The sequence below is a fragment of the Mirounga angustirostris genome, unplaced genomic scaffold (assembly GCF_029215605.1).
Source record: "Mirounga angustirostris isolate CCGP_5_RB_7025 unplaced genomic scaffold, mMirAng1.0.hap1 SCAF_13, whole genome shotgun sequence".
Lineage (NCBI taxonomy): Eukaryota > Metazoa > Chordata > Mammalia > Carnivora > Phocidae > Mirounga > Mirounga angustirostris.
Window position 1 is genome coordinate 106,991,389 of NW_026991721.1, and position 24,203 is coordinate 107,015,591.

Sequence of the window (24,203 nt, forward strand, 5' to 3'; positions counted from 1 at the left end):
GCCTTTGCTATGGAGTGGCTCTTGCTCGGGACCCACACCTGCATTTCTGCATCCCCAGGCCTGGATGGCACCCCAGCAGGCTTCTGCTCCGTGACCGGCTGGGGCAGAGAACCTCATGCAAAATCCTCAAGGTGTTTCAAAAATATATACATATAAAAGCGGGAAGGAAGCGGGAATGACAGGTTCCTTGCAGCAGGGAACCTATCATTTCCGCTTCCTTCCCTGCAACGTCTCTCTATGTGGCAAGGAGCGCAAGGCTGTGCCCCAAAGTGCGTGGGATAAGAAGCAAAGTGAAATCAAAGTATCCCGAAAAAAACCTCAGATTAGAATCTACATGGTGGGGCGCCTGGGTGGCTCAGTTGGTTAAGCGACTGCCTTCGGCTCAGGTCATGATCCTGGAGTCCCGGGATCGAGTCCCGCATCGGGCTCCCTGCTCAGCGGGGAGTCTGCCTCTCCCTCTGACCCTCCTCCCTCTCCTGCTCTCTGTCCCTCATTGTCTCTCTCGCAAATAAATAAAATCTTAAAAAAAAAAAAAAAGAATCTACATGGTTAATTTTATTCTAATTAATATAAATCTAACACTTATCCTGGAACACAGGAAGCCAAGCTGGTGACTCACATACACGACAAAAGGCAAGTTTGTTTTTAATTACATAGAGTTTTAGAACAACAATACTACAGCTGTGAATATTTATTCACGTATTTCACACGTGTGCACACAGCCACACACCCACATACACACAGAGGATATTTTAATAACTCTGTGTCCTTATTCTCTTAAATGATTTTTTTTTTAAGATTTTTTATTTATTTATTTGAGAGAGAGAGAATGAGAGAGAGCAAGCACGGGGAGGGGGGAGGGTCAGAGGGAGAAGCAGACTCCCCGCCGAGCAGGGAGCCCGATGCGGGACTCGATCCCGGGACTCCAGGATCATGACCTGAGCCGAAGGCAGTCGCTTAACCAACTGAGCCACCCAGGCACCCTCTCTTAAGACTATATAAGGAATGAATGGTTAGGCTGCTACGTCAGATATTCTGAGTCCAGAGCCTGACTTTTACTCTCTATGGTGTCCCTCAAAACAGAGCCATCTGCCATGGGAGAGCAATAGAAAAGAAAACTTTTGATTCTGGTGCCAACTGTTTCCATTCCTAAAAGCAAGATGGCTTCACAGGAATGCCACCCAGAGCTGCTGGATGGGGCACAGGGTGCAGGCGCTCAGCTTCTCCAAATGCTTCAGACTGAGTGTCTATGTCCCCCCAAGAATCCGTGTGCCGAAAACCTGATGCCCGAGGTGATGTTAGTAGGAGCTGAGGTCTTTGGAAGCTGATCAGGTCATGAAGGCAGAGCCCTTATAAGAGAGGCTCCAGACAACCCTTTGCCTTTTCCCAAGGTGAGGACCGGCTGGGTGAGCAGTCAGCAGCCTGGCCCCTGAGCGTGGACTCCCAGCCTTCAGAGCCCTGAGAAACCAATCCCTCTCCTTCAGAAGCATCCGTCTATGGTATTTCGCGCTCACCGCCTAGATGGACTAAGATGCCAAGGTAGGAGTGACTTTTCCAGATCACACTTCCTAATTCCTAACGAATGGGAGAGTCAGCGCTGTGCGAGTCAAACCCTGTGTGCACTTTCCCACTTTGCACTTTTTCTCCAAGCCCTGCTCCCCTCCTCTGATCTCATCCAAGTGCCAGGGAAAGAAATTTCCCAAAGATACATTCCTTGATGCAGGTTTCGGGGAACTATTTTTCGTGGGGGGTGGGGGGGTGGTGGAAAACAAAACAGGATGATTGTGCATGAGCAATGGGTATTTCTCAATAAGCACACACGCCCTGCTGAAAGGGAAGGGGATACGCTTTCAGTTTCAGACTGTCCTTTGAAGCTGAGAGAGAAAAGCCATGGCTGGTGAGTCTCCAACCGTCTGAAAGGGCATGTCTGGGGGAAACACAGTCCTGGCTGGTCTGTAGTTCTGTGACTGTGTGGGTGGGCACAACGGGGGATGGGGGCCACCGGGGAGCAGGTGGGAAGGCAAAAGGAGGGCCCGGGAGACTCCTCGCAGCCTGGAGAAAGGCCAGGCCACAGCCAGGAGGGAACTGGGGCTTCACTGGCATCCTGGGGATGCTCTGCAGTCCTAACTGAATGTTAAAGGCCTGAGTGTGACAGAGGGTGCCGAAGTGGCCCGGGAAAGGACATGGGACATCACTCTTCATTATTTTCTTTTGTGGAGTTGAGTACATGTGGGGCATGTGGGGATGATCCCAGGTTTTCAGATGCAAATGGCGGGAGAGCAACTCTGTCCTCAGGCTGCTCAGTGAGCACCCAGGGTCAATGCTGAGGGGGCACTGAGAGACCGTGGGGGTCTTCAGGGGTCCTGTGCTGCGTGGGGAGGGACGTCAAGTCTAAAGCAGGCTACTCCTTGGTGCTGAGCTGAGAGGAAATGAGACTGTTTTCATGACTTGAGGAATCCTTGTGCTTCACTCAGACAAGACCCTGAAGGACAAGCGGAGGCTGTTTGTCAGCTCAGTGAACACAGGGACGCTCAACGGCTTGCTGGATGAGCTCTTAGAGAAAAGAGTGCTGAACCAGGAGGAGATGGAGAGAGTGCGGTATGAAAATGCTACAGTGATGGATAAGGCCCGAGCTCTGATTGACTCTGTTGTTCGGAAAGGGTCACAGGCATGCGATATTTTTATTTGTTATATTCGTGAAGAGGACTCCTTCCTTGCAGAGAAGATGGGGCTTTCCTCAGGTAAGGGTCAATTCCTCCCACTGAGGTGCATGGCGGGCCCATGTCCTCGTGCCCAACGTTTGCTTTCTTCCTTGGTCAGGTTAGTTTGCAGACAACGTCCCAGTTCCTGGCCTCAGGGCCCCATTTCTGTATCAGTAGCTCTACTGCAAGTCTCCTGCTTCTTCCTTTTTGTCCTGGTCCTTTGACCTCAGGATCCTTCCTTTGATTGATGCTCACGTCCCATCCTGAATACGCCATACCTCCTTTGTGGAACTTCATGAGGACAGTCTGAAAAGCTTCATACTATATTCTCTAGTCATCCTGGCAAAGCACTGACTCAGTCTCTCTCTCTCTCTCAGTCTCTCTCTCTCCTTAAAGTCCAGGGCTCCCTGGGAACTTGTGTAGTCATCTGACGTAAAGACTCAGATACTTTTTATAACATCTCTCCAAAATCTGACTCTCCAGGAGGAACAAAATATATTTCAGGGATGGTGGAACACTCAGAATAAATTCAGTGCTTACAGAAAAGTAAGGATTTTAAGTGGACTCTTCCTTCTAGGTACCTCCTCGCATTTTCTTTTGAGTAAGAGTGTCCACTAGTATGGTTCTGGGCTGTGGACCATTCTATGAGGCCCAGCCCCCTGTACCTCCAGTTCTTCTGAGAGCCCAAGACCAGGCGCAGACATCTGAACAATCCCTTCTGTGGTCACTTAGTCCCTGCACATAGTGAAGACAGGAGCTCCAGTGGAGTCCAGCCCTGGTCTCTTAGGCACTTGCCAAAGCCATTTAGAAAAAGAAGATGTTCTTTGAAAATGAGAAGCCTTTTTTCCTGGGGATTGGCCTGGAGGCACTTGTCCAACCCACTGTGACATACTAGCCTGGAGTCTGCCGCTCCAGTTGTCATGTGTCCCTCCCCGGTCAGCGTCCTCATGGTTTCATCTCTCTCTCATCCATTGGCCAATTTCTGTAGGTCCATAGACTATGACAATGAGATATAATATTTGGATGCACTTGAATGGGAGAGATCTTCCTAAAAGAAAGTTCTTGGTCGTAAGAAGACCTACTTCCTATTGCCATAAAAAAGGCCTCCACCAGAGAACGTTCTTTTTTTTTTTTTTTTTTTTTTAAGATTTTATTTGTTTGACACAGAGAGAGAGAGACAGTAAGAGAGGGAACACAAGCAGGGGGAGTGGGAGAGGGAGAAGCAGGCTTCCCGCTGAGCAGGGAGCCCGATGCAGGGCTCGATCCCAGGACCCTGGAATCATGACCTGAGCCGAAGGCAGACGCTTAATGACTGAGCCACCCAGGTGCCCTCAGAGAATGTTCTTGAATTCACTGATGGTTAATGCATTCCAGCAGTCTAGATGGGAAGGATGGGACAAACTGTAGTGTGCCACCTCGGGCTTGATGCTGTGACTCCCTCCATTCAGGAAATTGGACCATATTTTGTCTATGGAAATCCTGTCTTCAATAAGTACTATAAAATGAAGATTGGGGAGCATTTCTCACTTGTTAGCTTATGCCAATCCTGAAAGTTTCTGGAATAAACTTCTCAGGTGGATGTTGTCATACTGAGATCCTCATAAAACCTTCAACAAATTTAAATTCAATTCTTGTCCTTAAAATCAACAATCATAAAAGTGACCGAAGAGGATCTTTTAATAGGTTTGGGTGATTTTATGCAACCAAACACTGTAACTGCGCTTCCCACTGTTTTCCTCCTCTGAGTGTGGCTTCTGCCACCTAGTATGACAGATGCAGATTATGGAGGTGATGGTCAGGGATCCTGGCACATGCGTCCTCAGATAGTGGCCTTTGTGGGCTGGAGGAGTAGCATACTTAGGAGCCCACAGATGATAAGAAAGACAGTTTGCATATGTATCCTGGCTTGACCACCTTCCTGTTCAATGACACTTGGGAAACTGACTTAACACTGAGGGTTGGCCAGGGGGGTCACCTCATCCTCATTTTCTGCTGTGGTAAATCTTAGCAAAGCTAAGCGTCCATGTGCACATGCCTGTTCTTCTTCATTTTCTCTCCGAAGTCCAGGCCAGCTCTGAGTGACACACACAACATGGCACACACCTGTCGGGCAGCAGTGGTCACCCCAGGAGCCACCTTGAGACAGGAGAATTAAGAGACCTCTTGATCTACATCAGTTGCTGTCTCCATTTCCCTTCACCCTGGAAAGCAGAAATGGAAAGTAACTTGCAGACACTCCTTTGTTCTGCCTCCAGGGGGAACGTTCAGTCAGCCGGGCTAGAGGCTTTGGCTTCTCAGTGACGGGTATAGTTCTAAGTTAGCTGCACCTTGAACAGGCCTGCAGAAGATGTGTTCACTGGGGGGTGTCCAACAGGTCGGGCGAGATTACTTGGAGATGATAAGTGACTATTTTAATGTCCTGAATCTTTCCTCAGGTGCACCATCTGGAAGTCAACTTAACTCAGACTCTCAAGCAGCAATTCTTCCTTCACCAGGTAACGGTATTTTCCAAGCAAGAACATTTTTTGAACCTCATCTTTCTTGACATTAACTCTGTGTTTACGGGATGACCCCAGAGTGAGAGGGCGATAGGTTACTCTCATGGATTGGTCCTATGCCTTTCTCTCTTCTTAATCTTTGTGCTTTAGCAGAGGCCATCCCTGTAGCTTTACCACCATGTTCATACTCACAAATCTAAATCTGTGTCCCAAACCTGACTACCCACTTGAATACCACACTTGACTATTCTAGTTCCTACTGAACATACACGCTCCTGTTTCCCTCAGGGAGCTGAGCTTGTCATCCTTCCCCTACCTTGCTTCTCCTCCACTTGCCCCTGTCCTGGGTAATGGCACCACTATCACCCAGTTAGTCAAACCAGAAACCTGAATTGTCTTGGGTTTTCTTTTCCCTCACTTCCAACATTCCAGCAGTGGCCAAGCTTACTGATTCCTCTCTCAAATCCAGATCCTGCTCTCCACTTCTATTTCTGCTACTATATTTCAGAATCCTGATTCTTATAGTGGCCTATGGTTCTTCAGCCATAACTCCTACTATATTTTTCTTGTCATTAAAGAATTAAATCTATCCTTTTCCCCTATTGGACTTTAAACTTTATGAGGAAATTAGACACACCTGACTTATTTGTAGGTAAGATCCCATCACAGTAGTTGATTCAGTGTGCACGCAATAAATGTTTGTTAAAATACTATTTCACTAAATAATTTCATCAAAATTGCTAGTATACTAGGCCATAAGAAAAATATTTGACACATGCCAACTGTGTTATAGATCTTGCTCTATGGACTGTTTAGAGAGGAATGAACAAGACAAACAAGGTTCCTGCTTTTATTGCTCTTATAAAAATACACAAAATATGAAGGAATAGGTATTTAAGAATTTCCACCATTAAATTAAAGCTAGACAAAAATTTTGGGTTGGAAATGACACTACACACAACCCTATCAGCTAAGATGATCCCAGACAATAGTAAATTACCCTGGTGTCAAGTTAATCTATCATATGGAAAGATTAGTCATCAGATGATTTTCAATTAAGAATTCTTATTGAGATAAGTTCTTAAAATATTAGGGGTCTAGAGTCATTCATTCATTTCTTCATTAATTTATGCATTCAGCAAGCATATAAGTGTTTATAAGTATTTTAAGCACAAAGATGTGGGCATGAGATGTGGGTACAAAGATATGGAATCAAAGACATTGTGCTTTTACCAAGGAAATTCAATACAGAAGAAAGAAAAGATCCTACAGTCTAGTGGAAAAAATTTACAGTTCTAGGCAACAGCATGGCCTTTCCTTGGAGCATATATTACAAACGGATTATCATCATCACTGTGAGAAAGAGAAATATGAAAGCAGTAGGTGGCCAGGAAGTTAGCATTAGGCCCAGTGTCACAGAAGAAAGATGAGAAGCTCCCTCCAAAAATCTTCAGTGGGGATGAATCATTAAACGCAGCCCAGTGTGAATTTGATGGGCTCAGAGAACTCTATGGATATGATGAAAGAGGACATACTTTATGGGGCAAATGGCGAAATAGACAGAAGGCATTTTCAGGGGTATTTCCCATAATGAGGAACTTTCTAGAGACAGGGCAAAACTCTTTAAGTTGTACCTATAGTTGAAGGAGTGTTTGTATTTCTGACAGAAGACAAACATGACAAAAACCCATTTAAGATTTTGGAAACTGTGGGCAAAGAACTCATTACTGGTGTTTTGCATGGCTTGTTGGAAAAAGATGTTCTGAAATTGGAGGAAGCAGAAAAGAAAAAATTTTATGATGCCAAACCTGAAGACAAACCCTGGGTCTTTCTGGACTCTGTGCGACAGAAACGGCAGGAGGCAGGTCAAGCCCTTGTCCAAACTTTCATTAAAACGGACAAATATTCCACCAGTGTAAAAGGTAAACTGAAATCACTTAACAATGGGTGTCTCAAATTTTCCAGAATCTACTTAACACCAAGACCCCTCCAGGGTCCTCCATAATCCCACCATCCTTCCATTACTAATGTATAATTTTTTACTAAATCTGTCATCATCCTCTGAGAGGCCATCTTGCCTTTTGTGGGAGGGGATCCACTTTCCAATTAGCTAAGAAGCTGAGTCGCTGTGCTCCCATTGCTCATAGAAAGAGCTGAGTGTGGACATGGTGTAGTAAAGGATATCCGCATGTGGACCCAGGTTCCATCACTGTAGATACTCCATGATTTCATTCCAGCTCCTTAACCTCCCTGGGCATCAGTCTCAGGATCTGGGAAACAGTGACAATTTTGGTAACTTCTTCACAGGCTAGGGACTTCGTGGCAGGCACAGGCTGACAACTCCGAAGACAGTAGCTCTCACCCAGAATTCTCTTCTGAACTCCAGATACACTTACCTCTCGCTGCACATTCAACATTTCCATCCAAAGACTCCACTGACTTCACAAAACTAACATCTGTAGAGTTAAACACTTGATTCCCCTCATCAGATCTGTTCTGAATTCGACAGGACTATAATCCACCAAGTTTCTTCATCGAGAGCACAGGTGTTTTCTTCATGAGGGAATAGTAGCTCTCAGCAGAGTGCCAGCCACACAGCAGGCATGTCATAAACACAGGATGAATGCAAGAGATAAAGAACAGGCATGCAGTAGATACTAGTTTTCAAAAGTATTACTTCGCTTCTAGTATTTAGACCTTTCTAGTGCTTACTCATTTCTGTACATTACAAAATATGCTCAGGAGAACACTTGTAAAGTGTTCAATCTATTAAAACACTTTAATTCTGACCTAGATTGAATTATAAGTATTACTAGAACCTAAATGGCCCCTTGCCCAAGTTCACCAGTGACAGACTTGATTCACTACAGAGGTTAAGCTCAAATCCCAGTCCTGAAAGCTCAGAGTTGATCAATAATAATAATAAGAAGAAGCAATAATAAACAAAGTGCAATAGGGGCACCTGGGTGGCTCAGTCGTTGAGCGTCTGCCTTCGGCTCGGGTCATGATCCCAGGGTCCTGGGATCGAGCCCCGCATCAGGCTCCCTGCTCTGTGGGAAGCCCGCTTCTCCCTCTCCCACTCCCCCTGCTTGTGTTCCCTCTCTCACTGTGTCTCTCTCTGTCAAATAAATAAATAAAATATTAAAAAAAAAACAAAAAAACAAAGTGCAATAGAAACTGTAGAGACCTCACTATAGCAAATATGCTTTTTCAACAAGTCCATGTGAGGCTCCCTGGGTGCTCTCTGCACGCGGGGGCCCCAGAGGAGTCCCAGGGCACCTGCAGGCCAGGAAGCTGGGTGAGCTGGGCTACTGGCATATGGAAAGACCTTGGCCAGGCCTTCTGGACACAGATACCATTCTGATATAACAAACTCATATATGTGCATTCTATGCAACGAGCACTGTTAATCTTGGGAATAACTACTTGGATGCCTACCTGCCAAGGGAGATGGCTCTGTTTTACCTTGGACCAGTCTCTTCCTTTTTGTATCAGTTTAAGGGGTTTCTTGAGCATTTCATTAAGTAACAGATAAGACAAACGTTAAAATTTTTATCTAAACTACGAATTCTCTCATTTCTTTCTGTGTGCTGCCAGGCAAATGCAACCCCCTTTGGGCAGCAGGCTGCACTACAGTATTTATTATGTTGTAATGAAAGATTCATTTTCATGCTAACTTTACTATTAAATGTGAGATAGAAATCCTATCTAATTCTCAATTTTATCTGCAAACATGGTATCTGTACACAGATACAAGATGGTCATTAGGAGCTGATGTTCATTAATTAGGATGTTCACCAAACCTGGACACAACCTGGAAACAGAGGAGAATTTTGCTGAGAAAATTTATCCTCTGACCAGAGACTAGCCCAGGAGCCTGGACATCCTCACATTGGTGGAATCTTCTGGAATACAAAGGGAGAGCAACTGTCTCTGTTTAAGAAATGTTCAGAAAGCCCGGTTTCTTTAAAGACTTGTAATCCGCTGCATCTCCAGAGGTCAGGTTTTTAGCATTCAGTTTAGAAAGACATTTATCACAAAAATGTTATTTAAAAACTAATGGAAACAAATGAGTGAAACAGGAAAAAAAAGTATAAAATATAAAAACTGAAAATTTTGTACAGGATAACATTGCTTTTGTCATTTAAATAAAAGAAAATCAGAGGATTTCTTGGTTGGCTTGTGTCACTGAACACAAAGGTTTATTCCTTTCAGGGACAAAATCCTTGTTACATTACGTCTTGGCAAACTGCTAAATTCTGTTTATGGATTCCTCTTCCTCATTTCTCCAAGGGCGGGCTCAGGACTTGCCAAGCTTCTTGCACAATCTCAGTTAAGCGAGGCCAAGTGGGGTCGGACAGTCCTACATTTCTCTAGAGATCAGGTCAGGATGAGTCAGAGACAAACTTCCCCAGGTGGGAGGAGGTATTTTCTCACATTTGAAAACATGGATTGAAAACTTCATGCTAGTTAGTTCGCACTTTGGGGGCAAGGACATCCAGAGCACATTACGATCCCTAGCAGATGACTGTCTGGTCGACCCCGGACACAGGGCCGGTTACTAGATAGGTTTCTCCTTTAAGTCGCTGACTTCACGTCTTGGTGAGGAGCCACCACAGTCTGTCTCCTCCACAAAGGTCAAGCATCCGTGCACAGTTGAAGATTCCGTCGCCTGTGTGCGCAGGTGTCTGCACGTGCTGCCTGGGGTGGGAGTGGACTCAGGATTGTACACCGTACGACAGGATAGCTACCAGCCACACCTAGCTACTCAGGGCTGGAGTCGTGATCAGGAACACACGTTGAGAGGATGAGATTTTGCATATATCATGTTAAAATATATTACTCATATTAATTAATTTCATCTGTTTCTTTTTAGTTTCTTACCAAGGACATTACAAAATTTTGAATTGCACATATGGCTCAATTTCATTTCTAAGGGACAGCACTCCAATAAATCTTAACTCAGGATGTTCTTGATCAGAGACAATAGAAGGTCCATGAGTGGACGAGTGAGGGCCCTAGAGCAAAACCATTGGAAAAATCAAACTGTTTTTGCTGAATATGGCAAGGCCAAATTCGACCCCAAATCATCAAGGTGTTTTCGTCAGAATTATCAGAAACCTACACCTGCATTTTCGGGTGGATCTGCTTCCTCTACTAACAATCTTCCTGTTCTTTCCTACTCAAAAGAAACATCCTCACACTAGAGGTTAGACACACAATCATAACCCCTACACGCTGGAAGATCTTTTTCCCATGATTTCCCTTCTCTGTCAGTATTCCTAAGGGAAAATTGGGTCACAAAGGCAGATATCCTAATTTATGATCCGTGATGTATCCTGCAGGTCCCGAGGACGTGCCTGGGCAACCTGAGCCAGAAGAATCTACAGATACTCTCAAGCTTTGTCCTCATGAAGAATTCATGAAACTGTATAATGAGAAGGCTGCAGAGGTGCTATGCTCGGTCCATGACATCGAGAATAAGAGAGAAACAAGTGTTTTCACTAACAACACGATTTCCTAAAATGCTGATTGCAGATTTAGGGAGTGGGGACAGTGGCAATCTTATCCATAGATACTCTGAGCAGGGAGGAAATCATGTGGCCTCCCACAGACTCCAATTCTCTTTCAACCCCATGACAGAATACAGATCTCTCATCTTGTTCATTTATTTGTTCTCGAATCTATTTGTTATTTATGACAATTTTAGCTGTAGTTACAGAAGCAAAATATTTATAAGAGAACATGGCTGAGTAACAGTTGTTTGCATTCTAGTTGAAAAGCCTAGACAAAAAGCATATTTTTTAAAAAAAGATAAAGTCTGCATAGCATTGTATGTTGATGCCTTAAAAAAAAAAAAAAGTACCAAAATAATAATGTTACCAAAGAAAAAAGGCCCCTGATGTATTCATTTTTAGCTGGAGCCAGTGCCAAGTGTCTCCTGGCTTCTACAAAACTGGACTGAATGCTAAGAAAGACGACTAGGTGGAGAAGAGAGAGGAGGAGAGGGTAGGGAGCAGTCTAGTCTCCTGAAGATTTTTGAGTCACCATCCCAGCTATATACTGGGTCCTGCTGTGGATTCTTAAAAGACAACTTACTTCCAATTTGCACTTCTTTTTTTTTTTTTTTTTTAATTATTTATTTATTTGACAGAGAGAGACGCAGCGAGAGAGGGAACACAAGCAGGGGGAGTGGGAGAGGGAGAAGCAGGCTTCCCGCCGAGCAAGGAGCCCGATGTGGGACTCGATCCCAGAACCCTGGGATTATGACCCGAGCCGAAGGCAGACGCTTAACGACTGAGCCACCCAGGCGCCCCCAATTTGCACTTCTTGCTTCTGCCAACTCAATCCATTACAGAGAGATAGGAGGGCAATGTCTTCTGGTACAGGACGGGGGACAGGGCAGCTAAAGGAGCCCTGAGCACAGTAACAGTGACTGGTGGATGAGGGTGTCAAAGGAGATTAAGTAAGTCAAGCTCACTGTATATCCATTTCCTGCAGATCTACCCAATAAAGGAGAGAAAGGATCGTACTCGTCTCGCTCTCATCATATGCAATATAGAGTTCGATCATCTTTCTCCCAGGAATGGGGCCAAACTTGACATCGCAGGGATGAAGAGTCTACTGGAGGGCCTTGGCTACAGTGTGGATGTGAAAGAGAACCTCACTGCTAAGGTAGGGGCCCCTCACCCATCCCAAACATGTATATATTCAATACGCATCCTACTATGAAGATGTTAGCTTTAGCATATTAGGCAAATACTTTGACATCCTTAGGCCATATTTGTGTGTGTGTGTGTTTAAAACATGAAAGTAAGAAACAGGGAAAATCCATGTCTTTTTTGAGCTTTAAATATCCTCAGTTCCATAACTGGACAAAGTGATTGGCATGTGTATCCAGACAATCCTTAGTTCCAAAGTGGGGTGATTAGAACTCAGCCCCAACAGTGCCTAGAAAATCCTAGAGTGATGTATATTTCATAGACGTGTACTCACCATGTATGTATCGAGTCCCAACTGTGTCCCAGGGGCACTTCCTGGCATTGGGCACAGGTCTGTGAATGAGACAGGAAACTCCCAGCTGCAGTGCTCTAGGCTCGCTTGGTGCAGGATAATCATACCATAAGCAAAACAGAAAATTTCACAGCTTTGGTGCGTCTCTGTAAGAGTGAAAAGAAAGTTAAAAGGAAGTGAAAAGGAAGCAGGAGAGCAAACTGGTGAGTGGGGATCCCAGCAAACATGATGTGAGATGGGATCTTTGGGGAGTTACTACAGGAGTGGACACATGAGTATGGGGAACCGCACAGCTCTGGACAGCTGTGGATGAACTGCATTCGGAACTGAACGGAAGCCACACAGTAGCTGTACAGCAAGACCGGGGTGGCTGGAGACCGGGGGAGATGAGGCAGCATGAGAGAGGAGTATTTGTACATCAGAGGTTTGATTTTATTCTAAGCACAGTGGGAAGTGTTTTATGGGATCTGGTAGGATGCATTTATGACCCAAGGCTCTTATCAAGTAATGAGAGGAAAGAGAGACAGAAAGGAAAAAGTACCTCAGTGACAAAAAGTGACTGTCAAATATATCAAGAGGAGTGTATACAATGTCATCAGGAGTGGAAAGTTCTACCCACTGCTCCATTATAGAAAGAAACATCAGACAGCCGTCCTTGAGCAAGCAGTGCGTGAAGGCATAGCAAGTGGAACATTCTGGATGTTTCTTACACTGCTGCTCAGGATAAGCAGGAGGTGAGACCAACTGAAATGCTTCTCCTATCAAAGTGAGCTCTGGAGGTCTTTTTCAGGATATGGAGTCAGCACTGAGGGCATTCTCCGCCCGCCCAGAGCACAAGTGCTCAGACAGCACGTTCCTGGTGCTCATGTCTCACGGAATCCTGAGTGGAATCTGCGGGACTACCTTCAGCCAGGAAAACCCGGATGTGCTACCTTATGACACCATCTTCCAGATCTTCAACAACCGTAACTGCCTCAACCTCAGGGACAAACCCAAGGTCATCATCATCCAGGCCTGCAGAGGTGGTGAGTTCTGAGATGGAAACCCCAATGGTCATGAAGGTGTCGGGGGAGAACTGTGATGTGTGCTTTGTTTCTAGAGGAGACGATCTTCGACCCCTTTCAGGGCAAATAAACTAGACTGAATTAATAGGAAACTCCCCTGAGGGGGCTGGTATCATGAGCATTTGTCCCATCAGCTGACAAATTTCTGTTCAACTTAATCCAGGGGAAGTGGTGAAGAAGACCACCAGAATTACTAAATTGAAGCTAAACATAAATATCCAAATCCTGGGACAAAATGATTTTAATGAGGGCTTTCCTTGTTAATGTTTTACAGTCATTTTGACAATCTCTGGCTTGAGAAAAATTTCCTTTGAAAGTGAGCATATTATGTAATAGCAGCATCCTTTTTTTTTAAATCAGGCATATTGAAAGGGAAGTGAGTAGGAAGGTGAGGGAACTTGGGATGGCAGTCAAAAGAAACTTCTTTTTTCCTGACTTCCAACTGTCCTTTAGCTTTGTGGAGCAATGTTTGGGGGGAAAAGGAAACAAACATAATTTACCTAAAAAATGTAACTATGCTCTCTGAAATTAGGCAACTAAGGCTTTAACTTCTATTCTCTTAGTAAATGGTTTCTTCTAGTTTTGTGATGCTGTCAGCATTAATTGGCACATTGCTGAAGGACCCTAGAGAAAGGCAGAGCACTATGTGTGCATGGTGTGTGTGCGCGTGCATGTGTCTAACTGGTTGGAATAACTACTTAAAAACAAAGAGGTGGGCAATTGCTCTAGGCATCCTGAGAGGCACACAGTGTGTAAAGTTGATATCTCCACAGAAAGTTCTGGGGAAGTGTGGGTCAGTGACTCACCAGCGGCCTCAACCAACAGCTTCTCACATCGACCTCTGCTCCTGGAGAGTGATGCCATCCACAAGGTCCACGTCGAGAAGGACTTCGTTGCTTTCTGCTCCTCGACCCCACGTATGTGTCTTTCCAGTGCACACAGGGATTTGTGGGCCTGAGGCCACCTCTGAATGATTCTAGAAAATCAACATAGGCTCCGTGCAGCAATGAGCCAAAGTAAATTTTAAGTCTTGTCGATATATTTTAAATCTTGTCTCGTCTGTTCTATGGGGATGAAGCCTCTGTTTTTCCCCTTGCTTTCTAAGACTGTGCTTTTATTAGAAGTGTTGTGCTTTACAGTCAAAGGTACACCAAACATTAAAACAAACTAATGCAAGGAACTCCCTTTATCATATACCATTTTAAAGCAAATGACTGATTCGTTTTTCTACTAAATCCATTCAACATTTTGAGAAGAGTTTTCCTGGGTCCTGGGACTGGCTGCCCTTTCTCAGGTGATCAAGTGCAAGCCTTCTGCTCCGTGCTCCCCGTCTGGCGCTGTCTGGATGGCGCTATCACACGCCCCGGGACAATGGGGATGCCCCTCTAAAAGAAGTAGGAAATGATACCTGGGGGCTTATTTAGTTTAGTTCTTGACCTCTACATAATCTACTAACAGTAGAGCAGTGTTTAGTTCTTGACCTCTACGTAATCATCTGAAGAAGCCTTACATTGGGTGTTTCTAATTTGCAAATTTTTCTTTTCAGTCTTTTTAAACCACTTTATAGAAATATGATTGACGTTCGCTAGGACTTAATGAGTTTGGAGATAAGTATTATCTGTGAAACCAGCACCAAAATCCATGCCATAAACATATCCATCCCCTCCAAAAGTTTCCTTTGGGTCTGTTCACCTATTTTGTTTATTATATTGTGAAAGACAGCACAGTATATAATCTATAAGTGGCCACCTGTGAAAATGTGGCAACATTCTTGAATCCTTCTATTCTTTCCTCTGTAAAATGGGGTAATTCCAGTTATCTCTCAAGCCTCTTTTGAAAGCCAAGTGCATGAACATAGGGCACATAATTAAAAGTCAGTCGGTCCTAAGAATATAATGCAACCACCGTGCCCTCTCCTGCAGTTCTGATGAGCTACCCTGTTAGTTCAGCCTCTGCTAGTTTTTCATTTGTTTGCTTCTTCTTATCTGTGCAAAATGAGTTAATGTTGGGTTATAGCTGCTTCTCCTAAACACATCAAGGTAACTACCAAGCTATGCTTTAGAAAAGACTGTAAGCAAAATGAGAGTGAAGGCCACAGCCCAAGGCTTACCACTTCCTGTCTTCATAGATAACGTATCCTGGAGACACGCCACAAAGGGATCTCTCTTCATTGTACAACTCATCACATGCTTCCAAAAATATTCTTGGTGCTACCACCTCATAGAAGTATTTCAGAAGGTGAGCTCGTCCTTCCTCTTCTCGTCATTGGTTTGGGCAGGAAGGCTTTGCTAGGTGACAGTGGCAGAACTGGTCAGGCAAACACAAGTGGAATGGGGTCTGGTTCCCGTCATCTAAGTGTTTAAAACCTGATTTAGGAAATAAAAAAAAATGCACTGTAGCAGGAGATCGAAATATAAAAAATAATCTAAAATATAAGCTTGTGTGTCATGGGGTGTAAGTTCTTAAATTTCAAAGAGCGGGAGGTATTTGCATTAACTTTCATTGTTTACTTTATTAAATAAATATGGACTGGGTGGCATACTTGTGGGCCCTATCCTGGCGACAAAGGGGCAAACGAGACACATGCATGTGAGACACATGGCCACTGAACAAGTAGGTCAACAAACAAATGTGTGGTTACAGATTGTGATGGGATCTGTAAAGAAAAAGACTGAGGACATGTGAAAGAGAAGCCAGGAGAAGACTGTCTGTGAATGAAGTGGTCAAGAAGGGGAGACCTGATGCTGCTTCCCCAGCTCTGGACACTCCTTAGTCGCCCCTCCTTCCTCCCTCCACGCACTCAGTTTATAGGTTTTTTTTCTATAGGTTCGTTTTTTACCTCGTTTACGTTGTATTAACTCACTCAAATATGAATTTACGAAGGCAGGGATTTGCTAAACGCCTCAACATTCAGGCACATAGGAATTAATATTCGTTGAATGAATAAATGTATGAATAAATACATATACGCTCCCTCCTTTTTTAGGGAGCAAGGGATCGGTATTAGGAACATGGAAAAGCGTGGTTGTATTTTCATTCAAAAACACAGAGAACAGTTGTACTCTTCCAGAAGAAGGCTATACCAATAGTAAATTGGAGAAGATAGCAGCATGACATGAGCTGGGTCTCTGAATAGGAGCTTAGCACGTTAAGTCCTTTGGATGAGTAGGATTTAGACATTGCACTTGGAAGGGCATTTCCAGGAAAAGACTAGAAATAATTGGTCTAGGTTAAGTAGGATCTCACTGATCAGCCTGTGGCAAAAGACTTCAGGTCAGCTTGGTAGCAGGGATGTGAAAGTTGCTCAGTGTTCTGGACTTAAGAACAAAATCCTGGGATTTGAGTCTCATTGAATTGAGGAGTTAACCCTGGTGGACGTAGAAAGTCGAGAATTCTCAAGATCCAGTTCCCATGAACAGACCCCAAGGGAAAATTGATTATTAGATCAGAAACAGAAAACAGGAAATGGAGTTTGAAAGGGCTTGGATTAGGCACAAAGTGTTTGAGATAAAGAGTGTATTCTGACATGGGTGTCACTTTTAACAGGTGGGGCAGCAGTGGCAGAGAGTTTGAGTGTCCATGGGGCTGGCCCCATCAATCCTAGGAGCACCCTGCATTCCTAGAATTTTCTGGCTCATGGTGGAAAATCTTTTCTGAGAATTCACAAGAAGCATGTCTCATCTTACCCCTCTTTTTGTTTTTAGGTACAAAAATCATTTGAAAAACCAAATGTTAAAGCCCAGATGCCCACCATTGAACGAATGTCCATGACAAGACCTTTCTATCTCTTCCCTGGCAACTGAAAATGGTAAGGGTCAAGAGTTGTTGGCAAGTGAAGTAAATGGGAGAGTAATATTGGTGGTGAGGTCCAATGACCAAATGGCAGCTGACAGCATAGATGGTCACACTAGTGTTTCTTGTTGATGTAGTTTGGTGGTTAGTTACTGTTTTTTTACTCTACTTATGTGCGTCTGGATCTTACCTCCACCTCCACAATCAACCCATCTGTGAGTTGAGCAAAACCAAGTTAGGAAGCAATGAACTATGCAGGACACAGGGTAGTAATTATTAAAATAGAAATTTCTTCATGTTTCCATTATGACTTTCCTTCATCTCTCTCATTCCCTCCTTTGCCCACCCCTCCCACATGCCGAGTTACCACACATTGCCTCAGGTCCTGAGCACACAGGAAACAGAGGAGCAAGAACAAAGCAGGACTTTGGTCCTCTGAGTGCCTATGCATTGCATTGCTACTCCAAGCTACCATCACCAGAGAGTATAAAAGCTGCCCTGTGTAGAGGAGGACTCTGGTTCTGCACCACTCTCACAGAGCGGATCTCACGCTCAGAGTGTGCTCTCACACCTGCACATGCTGCTCACAAGCCCCTTTGAGCACTCACCTTCACATGTCGTAGTAGTATTACTGTTACTATTATTTTTGGCCAAAATGCTTTAGGATGGGTACATCAAGGTTAGACCTAAAATTATTTTACTCACAGCAGCTTTATATCGCTCTATATTATAGGCAATTATGAGTCCCCCTCTCAGAAACATAATTTAAATTCTATTTATTGTGAGGTTTATCTCAGTAGTTTCAATATATGCTCATGCCATCTCCTACCCCTGGTTTCTGACACAGTCACTGCACTGTTGCCCAGATATTTCAGTATAACAGCTTTTGAGGCCTAATTAGTCCAATAGAACCACATTTGGGGACTGAATTATTTACAGGACTAGTATTTATCAAGCACGTACTATGTTCCAGGTTCTGATCCAGATGCTTGCAATATACCAGGCAAGAAAATAAGTGGAATCCTTGCTCTGAGAAAGCCATGCTCGAGTGAGGGGAGACAGACTCTACCTACACAAGGAAATAGATCCTGTGTCAGAGAGGGAGAAGAGCTAAGGGAAATAAAGGAGGCTAAAGAGACACAGAGGGTGGATGCTGTCTTGCTACAGATAGATTATTCAGGCAAAGTTTCCTTCAGTGATAAAATGGTAAAGTCAGAACAAGGAATGGACAGACTGGGGTGGTGGTGGTGAACCCTGTGGTCCCTGTGGGGGGAAAAGTATCACAGCTTCAGGGAACAGCATATATAAACACCCCGAGGTAGAAATGTGCTTCACGTGTCTACAGAAGTGCCAAGAGGCAATAGCCTGGAGGAGAATGAGATTAGGGAAAATGGCAGAGACAAATTCAGAAAAGTGGTGGGAAGCCTGGTCACATGGACCTTGGTGGTCATGTGATAAAGGTTTTAAATGTTTTATCCTGAGTGAGACAGAGAGAACCCTTCAAGTGCTTTTGCACAGAGAAATGACATAATCTAGTAACTGAGATTTTGCAAACATCACCTGGAATACTTTTGGGCAAGAAGACTACAAGGGTCACAAATATGAGCCAAAGGAAGTGGCAAAAGGTACCTGGAAGAGGATGGAAACAGAACCATGAGAAGGGACAGACTGAGGTCTTCCCGGGATTGCTATCTTGACATTCTGCTCTTTTTCTCTCCTTCAGGCAGTCGCAGGCAGTCCAGCCCTTCTTGACCAACTTCGAAAAGCACCTTTCCTAGCACAGCACATTCGTGTGACCTTTCGTATTTCAATAAAAATGAAACAAATGAACTGTGTCTTTTACGTCCTCTAGCGGAGAATAGGATTTCAGTTAAAATGGTGGCTGAATGGAAATGAAGTGGAAGACCTGAGCTGGATTTTCCAGCTTTATGACTCACAGAGCGTGTGCACTTTGCTGGGGGAACATAACTGGCTATGACTTGCCCTCAGCAATAGGGTGATGGGAGGCAGGCAGTACCTATCCGGAGGCAAGAACTATATATTGGTCAGCTCCTCAATTGTATCCTTATCAAACCCTGGATCTATAGAATGATCTAGAAGAAGTTTTCTAATTTATTACTTAACCAACATTATAGGTGGAGCTCATTTTTTTTCCTTCAGTAAACTGATTTCAGCAAATTAATCCCATGTATCTTTCTTCCTGCTATACGTTTTTCTTGTTAAGTACTTTTCCCCCAGACTTTCGTACTTTCCACATTTCAGGAAAATTTTATCCATTAGCAAGCCCTTGGCTGTTGTCTAAAATAAGTTGGGGTTTGGTCCAAGATGGTGTAAACTCAGTATATTTTTACAGACATGCAAATATAATTAGATAAATCACAGCAAAGTGCAAGGGAGTGTCAGCAGTAGAAGGAGTAATGTTCACTCTTCTGGAAGGATGGAATGTTGGTAGAGGAATTCTGGCTGCATGGCCATTGGAACTACTAGGTAAGGAGGTATACCACTTCTGCTATGTCCACAGAGAATGATGGATACACATTTTAGTACATAGCTGAACAAAATTTAAAAAATAATAAAAGGATGCTCTAGATGTCAAATATAAACATAATAGTTAAAATTTATATAGATTAATTGTATGTCAGGATTATTGTAAAGATTTCGATTATTGAAAGGGATTTTTGTGTAACTAATTTAAGCCTCATAACAGTCCTGTAATTACTATCAGCATCCCTGTTTTACAGATAACGTAGAGCTTAAATGACCTGTCCAAAGTCACGCAGTTAGCAGGTGAAAGCTCTAGACTTGCTCTGGAATCTGAGTTATTAGCCATTGTGTGGTGTTGCCTTTCCAAAGCAAGGAGAGACTAAAATTGTACGAATTCTTAATTGTAGGGGTTAATTGAATTTTGAATTGCAAGGGTTGACTAACACTACAAGGATTCATGATGGTTTTATTTCTGGACTTGGCCTGCCCATGTAGACACATAAGTCACATCACAAAGATCCAAAAATACATATCACCGATGCCTCATTCTCTGACTACTGAGTGGTGATATTAGAAACCCAATAACAGAAAGACTGCCTCACATCTGCATATAGCGCAAAACTGAAATACACACACACACACACACACACACATCTTCCAAACATAGAACTATGTGTACATATATGCACATACAAAAACCAGGAAGAAAAACATATGAACTAAGCATTCAACTTAAGAAGTCAGAAAAATACTAAACCAATACATAAATAGAAGTAAGCAAATAATATAGAGCAAAAACACATGAATGAAATCGTAATGAAACAAAGGACTGAGTGGGTCACTGAAGCAAACACTGGCCCTTTAAAAGAACTAATGAAATCTCAGACATCTAGGGTGCTTGGGTGGCTCAGTTGGTTAAGCAACTGCTCCGGATCACGAGTCCCGGGATCGAGTCCCACATCAGGCTCCCTGCTGAGTGGGGAGTCTGCTTCTCCCTCTGACCCTCCCCCCTCTCGTGCTCACTGTCTCTCTCTCTCTCTCTCTCTCAAATAAATAAATAAATAAATCTTTAGAATCTAAGATATCCAGACAAGACATATTGTGAAAAAAACAGAATTAGCACAAAGACAGTATTGGACATAAAAAGGTCTGATGAATACAGATAAACATAAATACAGAAAAAAAAATTAGGGAATATCATACATAACACAGAGGAAATACATGGAAAATTTTCTAGAAAAGTTTAATAAACTTAATACATGATAAAATAAAAAACTGAATGGATTCATAAACATTAAACAAATTAATTTTTCTTTGTCATACCTATCTGCAAAAAAGGTTAGACCCAAATGGTTGTAAAGACACGTCTTACGAAACTTCTAGGAAACTGATAAGCTCTATTTTCAATAAACACTCACATAAAAAAGAGAAATACGCTTCTTAAATTCTTTTACAGGGCTTATACAAAACTGAAACAAAATTAGAGAAGAAGAGGAAAAGTTGGAAAAATACTGGCTGATTTCTCACAAACACTCATGTAAAGATTCTAAAAAAACATGTTAGCAAAGCAAATCTAGCCATATCTGAAATAATATTAATATTTATTGATTAGTATTTAGTGGTACTAGCATTTACTCTAAGAATGTGGTTACAGTTTCATAACAGACATATTTAGGATAGCTTTCCTCAAAATAACAGGTTAAGAAGTAGATGCAATATTTTTAAGAAGTTTGTAAAGGGATTCAATAGTACTGAGAATTCATTTATGATAAAAATAATTAAAACCTTAGAAAAATAGGAAGAAAAGCCATTCCTTAACCGAATGCATATATTTAATAGGAAATATTAACAAAATAGAAATAGAGGAAAAACAATGTGTGAAAATCTATAGCCTTCTTATGCAGAAATATTTGAGTATTACCTTTAAATAACATACAAGTAAAAAACATTTCTATTCAATTTTGCACTAAAGTTCCAAGCCAATAAAGCCAAAAGTAAAATGTATGAAACACAAGAAAAAAAATCACATTATTCTTGAAAAATATGATTTTATTCACTAAAAATCTCTTCAAATTAATACTATATTCCCTGGATTTGGAAGAATTTGGATCAATATACAAAATTTAACAGCATTCTTGTATTTAATAGATGATAGAAGTGTTTGCTTTTTAAAGCCTCTTCTTACAATAACAATGAACATCATAAGATATTTGAAGGTAACTATAAACAAATATTTTCAAGGTATGTATGGAAAAATAATTTTAAAAAATCACTGAGTGACATGAAAAAAAGGTTTAACTACTGTGAGGGATATCACCATCATTGATTAGAAGACAAAAGTAAAGGTTTCAATTTCTTACCCAAATTAATCTATAAACACAACAGAATAACAAAGAAAACCTAACAGGGAATTTTCTTGAACTTGATAGTTTGTTTATACACCTTGTTTAGAAAGTAAAATAGTAAGAAGAGCTAAGAAAACAATTTTGTGTTAAAGGGATGGAGGTTGCCTAAATTCAAATCAAGACATGATGTAAAGCTCTATCAAGGGAAACAAAAGCAAAATGAACTATTGGGACTCCATCAAGATAAAAAGCTTCTGCAAAGTGAAGGAAACAATCAACAAAACTAAAAGGCAGCCTATGGAATGGGAGATGACATTTGCAAATGACATATCTGATAAAGGGACAGTATCCAAAATCTATAAAGAATTTACCAAACTCAACACCCAAAAAACAAATAATCCAGTTAAGAAATGGGCAGAAGACATGAATAGACACTTTTCCAAAGAAGACATACAGATGGCCAACAGTCACAAAAAAATATGCTCAACATCACTCATCATCAGGGAAATACAAATCAAAACCATGATGAGATACCCCCTCACACCAGTCAGAATGGCTAAAATTGACAACACAGGAAACAACAGATGTTGGTGGGGATGCAGAGAAAGGAGAACTCTCTTACACTGTTGGTGGGAATGCAAACTGGTGCAGCCACTCTGGAAAACACTATGGAGGTTCCTCAAAAAGTTAAAAATTGACTAGGTATTTACCCAAAAGATACAAAAATACTTATTTGAAGGGGCATATGTACCCTGGTGTTTATAGCAGCATTATCAACAATACCTAACTTATGGAAAGAGCCCAAATGTCCATTAACTGATGAATGGATAAAGAAGATGTGGTATATATATGTACAATGGAATATCACTCAGCCATCAAAAAGGACAAAATCTTGCCATTTGCAATGATATGGCTGGAGCTAGGGAGTATAATGCTAAGTGAAATAAGTCAGAGAAAGACAAATACCATATGATCTCACTCATATGTGGAATTTAAGAAACGAAACAGAGGAACATAGGGAGGGAAAAACAAAGAGAGGGAAGCAAACCATAAGAGAATCTTAATTATAGAGAACAAATTGAGGGTTGATGGAGGGAGGTGGGTGAGGAATGGGCTAAATGCGTGATGCGTATTAAATAGGGCACTTGTTATGACGAACATTGGGTGTTATTTGTAAGTGATGAATCACTAAATTCTACTCCTGAAACCAGTATTATATGATATGTTAACTAAGTAGAATTTAAATAAAAATATGACACAAAAAGCTCTATCAGTTGGCATATGGATAGACAGAGACTTAGAAAAGAATACAAAGGATAAAAATGAACAATATAGACTATGTCATGTTGCAGAGTTAAAATAAAAAATGATTCAAGAGGGGCACCTGGGTGGCTCAGTTGTTGAGCCTCTGTCTTCGGCTCAGGTCATGGTCCCAGGGTCCTGGGATCGAGCCCGCATCGGGCTCCCTGCTCAGCGGGAAGCCTGCTTCTCCCTCTCCCACTCCCCCTGCTTGTGTTCCTGCTCTCACTGTGTCTCTCTCTCTCTGTCAAATAAATAAATAAAATCTAAAAAAAAAAAAAAAAGATTCAAGAAACTAGTTTGCAGGGGTGCCTGGGTGGCTCAGTCGTTAAGCATCTGCCTTTGGCTTAGGTCATGATCCCAGCATCCTGGGATCGAGCCCTCCATCGGGCTCCCTGCTCAGCAGGGAGCCTGCTTCTCCCTCTCCCTCTGCCCACTGCTCCCCTACTTGTGCACTTGCTCTTTCTCTCTCTCTCTGTCAAATAAATAAAATCTTAAAAAAAAAAGAAATTAGTTTGCAGAAAAATACACAATCTCACACATATACTTGTTCTATCTCAAGTCTACACAAGAGTATATGTCAACTGGAGTAAGACCTCAATGTGAAAACTGAAACTTTTAAGTTATGAGGAGGAGAAAAATAGAGGACAATGTCTTTATGAGATTTGAGTATTAGGAAATTTCCAAGATTCAGAAAGTACACTGCATAAAGAAAAAGACAAAGTTAATACAATAAAATTTAAGAACACTATATATAATGCTAAACCTTCACAGAAGTAATGGTATCACAGGTGGATGCATGTGTCCAAACTCATCAATATGTATACATTAAACAAGTGTAATGTTTTGCATATAAATTATATGTCAACAAAGCTTAAAAAATGAAAATAAAAGTGAATTCAAAGATGATAAAAGAAAAAGAAGGTTCAGAAACCAGGGGGAGGACTTTTTATTTATATTTTTTAAGATTTTATTTATTTATTTTAGAGAGAGACCATGAGCAGA

At 42.2% G+C, this 24,203-nt stretch overlaps 1 protein-coding gene and 1 long non-coding RNA gene across 3 annotated transcripts in view; one reads left to right on the forward strand and one right to left on the reverse strand.

Moving 5' to 3' along the window:
- The window catches only part of LOC123857870 (uncharacterized), a 59,050-nt gene that overhangs the window by 3,379 nt on the left and 31,468 nt on the right, over window positions 1-24,203 (reverse strand). Inside the window, exons 3-5 of the long non-coding RNA XR_006793992.2 lie at window positions 15,389-15,644; window positions 14,085-14,254; window positions 12,197-12,360 (exon numbers count right to left, since the gene is read on the reverse strand). This is a non-coding gene — a long non-coding RNA (uncharacterized LOC123857870). The remainder of the gene's footprint in view (window positions 1-12,196; window positions 12,361-14,084; window positions 14,255-15,388; window positions 15,645-24,203) is intronic.
- On the forward strand, window positions 1,821-18,900 carry LOC123857868 (caspase-1-like). 2 transcript variants are annotated; one of them, XM_045895151.3, is made up of 11 exons: window positions 1,821-1,897; window positions 2,475-2,741; window positions 5,138-5,197; window positions 6,868-7,122; window positions 10,546-10,652; window positions 11,702-11,875; window positions 13,005-13,239; window positions 14,052-14,195; window positions 15,407-15,516; window positions 16,983-17,086; window positions 18,794-18,900. In XM_045895151.3, exons 1-10 carry the CDS (start codon window positions 1,891-1,893, stop codon window positions 17,079-17,081), a joined length of 1,458 nt encoding a protein of 485 aa, XP_045751107.1. In that variant the 5' UTR covers window positions 1,821-1,890; the 3' UTR covers window positions 17,082-17,086; window positions 18,794-18,900. The 2 variants fall into 2 exon arrangements, with proteins under 2 accessions (XP_045751107.1, XP_045751108.1); XM_045895152.3 differs by lacking the exon at window positions 6,868-7,122.

What these genes read in the sequence shown, in the direction of transcription:
- LOC123857868 (XM_045895151.3), top strand. An exon ending in CATCCAGGCCTGCAGAGGTG is followed by an intron (nt 13,240 to 14,051) that starts GTGAGTTCTGAG and finishes ATATCTCCACAG; the next exon opens with AAAGTTCTGGGGAAGTGTGG. An exon ending in TTTCTGCTCCTCGACCCCAC is followed by an intron (nt 14,196 to 15,406) that starts GTATGTGTCTTT and finishes CTGTCTTCATAG; the next exon opens with ATAACGTATCCTGGAGACAC.